This window comes from Arachis ipaensis, chromosome B02, assembly GCF_000816755.2.
Source record: "Arachis ipaensis cultivar K30076 chromosome B02, Araip1.1, whole genome shotgun sequence".
Classification (NCBI taxonomy): Eukaryota; Viridiplantae; Streptophyta; class Magnoliopsida; order Fabales; family Fabaceae; genus Arachis; species Arachis ipaensis.
The window spans coordinates 13620125-13625589 of NC_029786.2; the positions used below are offsets into that span (position 1 = coordinate 13620125).

Consider the following 5465-nt stretch of genomic DNA (forward strand, 5'->3'; position numbering starts at 1 on the left):
ACCAAGAGTGGAGATGTAAAAATCCCTTTTGTTGTTGATGGCTATGCCGAAGATGACAAAGGGATTTGTTTTGTTCAGTAAGCTACTAGGTGGTTATGGTTAATTTGCGATTAGTGTTTGTTGTGCTCCACCGTGTTGAGCTCCTTTGTTTCAAAAAAAAAAAAAAACAAACACTACCCTAACGTGCTAACTCACTGATTTAAGTCAATTAACTATGAGTATCTGTAGTTCAGATTTGAACTCTTATAACACTTCGACATGTAATTGAGTTTGTTAGGCTCTACCAAAATGTGCATGAAGCCAAGGTTCCATGCTAAGCACAAAGACAACTAGATTAGATTTCGCGAGTCTGACAATATATTTTGTTGAAAAAAAAAAAAAAGTCTAGATGAATTTAATATCGATCAAACCCACTATAATTGAGTGATGTCTTTGGAGCAATTTTAATGAAGAACTTCCCAAACGACTTATTTATAACTTACCTGCACCCCAAGCTATGACAAACTTGTTGCGTGGTTAGTAATGATGTTTGAGTTATGAAATATTTGGTGAATTGGTGCAATGTGAATGTGATGAGCCGCAACACAGAGAATGAAAACTCAAACTTCAGAACTTAACTAACCAACGAAACAGAAAACAGAAAACGGTTAGCCTCATCGCCACGTCTTCCTTCCTTCTCTTCCCGTGTTTTCTGTTATTCTTAACGTACATTTCCTATTTCATCTCTCATGCTCATGGCTCCTTCAACTACTACTTCTTCTCCATTTCTCCCTTTTGCTTTACCATTCTCTAATTTTGCATATTGCTCCCTCTACTCTTCTGTTATTATGCCAATTCCCTCTCTTCTCCTCCTACTTTTTTTCTCCCCTTCTTTCGGCATCCTCAATTTTCACCAACCGTAAGTCACCAATTGTATATCAAAATTGTGCTCTATTATTATTAATTTGTTTTGATTAGGTGTACCTGTAATTAAATTCTGTTTGTTAGTTACTGGTGGTGATGTGTGGTTAATGCTTAGAATTTAGAAAGTTAAATGGCATACGCTAGGGTTTCACAAGAGAAGTGTGCATAAAAAGTAATGCAAACATCATTTGCCATAGTTAACTTACATTGATCTCATCATAGCGTACTGAATCCTCTAAAGTAATATTTGTATGAATTGCATATTGCAATGAATTGTTTCCCTGTACTTTCATCAGATTTCTAGTAGCTATATATGGTTGATATGCATATTTGGTTAGTGTTAGATTTGTGTAGGATCCAAGCTAGGGATCAATGGTGAAAATTTTGCATATAACAAAGCCATGTGAATGTTTTTATTATTATTAGAGCTCCATTTCCATTTTTGGACTGAGAATCTGTTGAATGAGCAAGATTTTTCTGCTTGTTATGAAGTGCCATGCTGATATTTGGTTTCAATTTCTGTGTTCACAGCTTTCCAATTGTTGAACCTGATCCTACTCATACAAAGCTTCGGATTTCAAGTGAAGGATTGGAGTCTATCAAGAGAATAACGAATCCGATTGCATCTGTGGCAGTATGTTATAGTTAAAGCATGTATTCTTTGTAACTTTGAATCCTAGTATTTATTCTACCTCATGTTAAGATTAAACCTCATGTAACTTTGAAAATCGCTGTATGAACCAGGTGATTGGGCCATATCGCTCTGGAAAATCTTTCTTGCTTAATCAACTTCTCTCTCTTTCTTGTTATGAAGGTGCATGAATTTCTCATGGCTGCAAGAATTCACTCACATTGATATTGGTTTTATGTTTTCCATTTTCTGATCAACTGATTTGAATTAATATGTTTTTTTTAGGGTTTGGTGTTGGGCACATGCGTGACACCAAGACAAAAGGTAGATGGAGATTAAGGTTTAGGATTTAGGGTTTATCTTCTATGATTTAATCTAATTTCTCTTCTGAATGATACCATACAGGAATATGGGTTTGGGGAACGCCTATAGAGTTGGACATTGATGGAGTAAGAACTTCAGTTTTTTACCTTGATACAGAAGGTTTTGAAAGTCTTGGCAAGTCCAACGTATACGATGATCGGTAATTGATACTAACCCTCTATTATCTTTCTTTGCATGTGTTTAATCATAAAACTTTTTCACTTGAGCTTTTCTGCTTGTTGCTTTTCCAGGATTTTCGCTCTGGCAACTATTATGAGTTCTGTGCTTATTTACAATCTCCCTGAGACGGTTAGTTATAGTCATCATTACATATTTTGTCATTTTTGTGTTTGTTGGTGTTGCATGAACGATGTGTTTAATCTTTATGTATTCAGATACGCGAAGCTGACATCTCTCGGCTCTCTTTTGCGGTTGAGCTAGCTGAAGAATTTTATGGGAGGTTCGCAACCTGATGAATTTTTTATCTGACATTGTCAAGCTCTTTCTCTTTTGTGGGATAAATTATGGTTATTAACTTGTCTGCTTGATTTGTATGCATATGCTGAATTTGCAACTGCTGTGTAACAGAGTAAAGGTAATCCAAAGGCATTAGTAATATCACCATTGATCTAATATTTTTCTCTCTTGAATTTTGGTCTGAATATTTGGATGTTTGGTAGGGCCGAGATGTTGCATTTCAACCTGCTAAACTTTTGTGGCTTATCCAACGTGATTTTCTCCGTAAGTCATAAACACTTTGCTTGCTTTAGTTCATATATCAGCAAGGTGTCTGTTAAATTCTAGGAATCACATGCTTTTGTAACTGCCATTGAGGTTTCTAGATATATAATATTCGTTCATTCATAAGCCTTCATATACTAACTTAGGCTTATTGGAGATTTAGTCCTTGATATGTATCAGAGTCTCTATGACGAGGTGGTTAATTTTCAGTTCTTGTCACTCTCATTCCATTAATTGAACTTTAGGACATAATGAAAATGGAGCTTTGTTTTGTTGTCTACCCTTCAGGTCTAGTAGTCCTTGTTGACTATCCTGTGAACCCTATTGGATTTTGGATACTGATACTTTGCTTAATTGTCTCAGAAGGGAAATCAGTGCAGGAAATGGTGAACGAAGCTCTTTGGCATGTTCCCAACATTGATGGTTAGATATGCAGTATTGTTGCTATCAGCTTTAACTAAAATTTTTCTGCAGTACAATTTTCTATGTTGTCTAAAGCAAATGTGTGACGAAAGAATTTTTCAACTATTTAATTGCAGGGGATAAAAATATTGATAAGGTATTTTCTTTCCTGGAATTTAATTCTAATTCTAGTTACTAGCAAAATATTATTATCCCAGGACTGAATATTTACCTCAGAAGTTAACTTCATCAGGTCAATCAGATTCGAGACTCATTGGCTATTATGGGTGACAACAGCACTGCATTTAGCTTACCACAGGTTTTAAAATTGTTTCTCTATCTGGAATTGTATTATGTATGTCCACATTGTTTGTAGATAGTGTTCTTTATCTAATTGGTCATTGAAACTGGACCTTAAACAGCCACATCTTGATCGGATAAAGCTGTGTGATATGAAGGATGCTGAACTCGATCAATCATATGTTGAGAGAAGGAAGCAATTAAAGGAGCTTGTCGCCAGCATAATTCGTCCAAAGATTATACAGGGAAAGACTCTAAATGGGACAGAATTTGTGTCCTTCATGGATCAGGTACTTGGCTTTTACTTTCTCTTTGGGGGAGTAGGTTTTCGACAAAGTGTTGCAAGTTATTCTTGAAACATTGTTCTGTCAACGATCCTATACCGGAAACTAAATCTTCCCTGCTCTTATAGTGAATATGCTTAGCGCTATCTAATATCGGTAGATTGAGGCTAGTGATTGGACAATTAAAATAAGGCCTTTAACTGTGATCTCATATGGTATAACTGTTAAACCATTTTGGTTTTTGTCATTTCAAATTTAGATGCTTGAAGCATTGAACAAAGGAGAAATTCCATCAACAGGGTCTCTTGTGGAGGTTTTCAACAAGGGTGTTCTTGAGAAATGTCTCAAGTTATATGGTGAAAAGATGGCAACATTGAATCTCCCGCTTCCAGAAGAATCTCTTGAAGAGGCACATGATAAATCTAAAGGTGAAGTCATTAAAGTCTTTGAAAAGCAGTGTTTTGGTCGTCGCCATGCTAAGAAATCATTCAGGCAGCTTGATGCAGAAGTGGAGAAGGTAACTTTTTAATACTTGATGTAGATTTTCAAAATGTCATTGGTATACAGGGAATTCAATTAGCAACTGAAATTATATTAGAAATAGCATGTCATGCATCTATATTTAGTGATTATCATTTATTTGATGATTTGATGATGTTGACACTTTGATGATCTATATCCTATATTTGCTTGCAAAATTTGATGCAGGTGTACAAAAACATTATTTTGCAAAACGAATATCTATCTTCAAAGTCCTGTGAGGCAGTTTACACCAGATGTGAGGATATTATGGATCAGCTTCAAGTTCTTAGGCTTCCTTCTATGGCAAAATTCGATGCGGGTTTCCAACAGTGCAATCATAGTTTCGGACATGAATGTCTAGGACCTGCAAAGACAAACTACAAGCAACGGATGATGAAGGTTTGAAACAGCACAATAAATATTGCATCACATTATTTAAAATACATGAATAGACCCTTTAAGCTTTGGTACTTGGTCCATATTAGACTTGTTTAGTATCAAAACCTGAATTGTTACAATATTTCTATGAAGTAAATGGTTCAAATGCTTAATGAGTTTGGTGCAACAAATGGAAATGCAGATGTTGGGGAAGTCACGTGCTCTGTTTATAAAAGAATACAACAAGAAGATTTTCAATTGGTTGGTGACCTTATCATTGGTCATGGTAGTGATTGGTCGTTTTATCACAAGATTCATTTTGATTGAAATTGGAGCATGGATGCTCTTTATATTTCTGCAGACCTACACAAGAATGTTTTGGTCAGAAGAATCTCTTTACTATAATCCAGTTTGGAATTTTATAGTTGCAACTTGGGAAACTCTTGTTTATAGCCCAATTTTGGATCTTGACAGGTAATTTAAACATTTCTTAATTAATTCCAACTAAAATTCTGTTGATTTTAGGATTACTAGGATTACTAGGTCTAGATACAAGAAAATATTATATAAGAAGTCGAAACTTAAATGAACAAATAGTTTAAATTTTGATCTTTGTTGCTTCACGATTTTTTTAAATAGAGATCAAACTTTAGCACAACATAAACCTCTGTATCAAAAACTTTTCATGTGCATCTACTTGACAATTTAAGCCGAAATGATATGTAACATTATTTAATATAATGATAATACATGAACCTATATCTAAGCTGAAATAGTATTAGCAATGATTCTCACTCTCATTTTAAAAGTGGTGTTATTGTTAACCCAAATCCATAAATATGACTTCATGTATCATTGCTTTTTTTGAATATTTAGGTGCCATTAAGTTGTTTAAAAAAATTTAATAATTTATTTTTATTTTTAGTGTGTTTGATAAAATT

General features: G+C 34.5%; 1 protein-coding gene across 2 annotated transcripts in view; it reads left to right on the top strand.

Annotated features, from left to right (window-relative positions):
* The window catches only part of LOC107628178 (guanylate-binding protein 2-like), a 5768-nt gene continuing 834 nt past the window's right edge, over nt 532-5465 (top strand). Inside the window, exons 1-16 of one of the 2 annotated variants that reach the window (XM_016330965.2) lie at nt 532-898; nt 1435-1537; nt 1648-1717; nt 1820-1858; nt 1940-2057; nt 2149-2206; nt 2293-2357; nt 2486-2492; nt 2578-2638; nt 3002-3061; nt 3178-3197; nt 3294-3359; nt 3463-3630; nt 3884-4141; nt 4333-4545; nt 4727-4998. In XM_016330965.2, the coding sequence (XP_016186451.2) occupies nt 729-898; nt 1435-1537; nt 1648-1717; nt 1820-1858; nt 1940-2057; nt 2149-2206; nt 2293-2357; nt 2486-2492; nt 2578-2638; nt 3002-3061; nt 3178-3197; nt 3294-3359; nt 3463-3630; nt 3884-4141; nt 4333-4545; nt 4727-4998 (1748 nt within the window). In that variant the 5' untranslated portion in view covers nt 532-728. Of the gene's footprint in view, nt 899-1048; nt 1144-1434; nt 1538-1647; nt 1718-1819; nt 1859-1939; nt 2058-2148; nt 2207-2292; nt 2358-2485; nt 2493-2577; nt 2639-3001; nt 3062-3177; nt 3198-3293; nt 3360-3462; nt 3631-3883; nt 4142-4332; nt 4546-4726; nt 4999-5465 lie in introns of those variants that run through there. The other variant, XM_021115526.1, reaches the window with a different exon arrangement.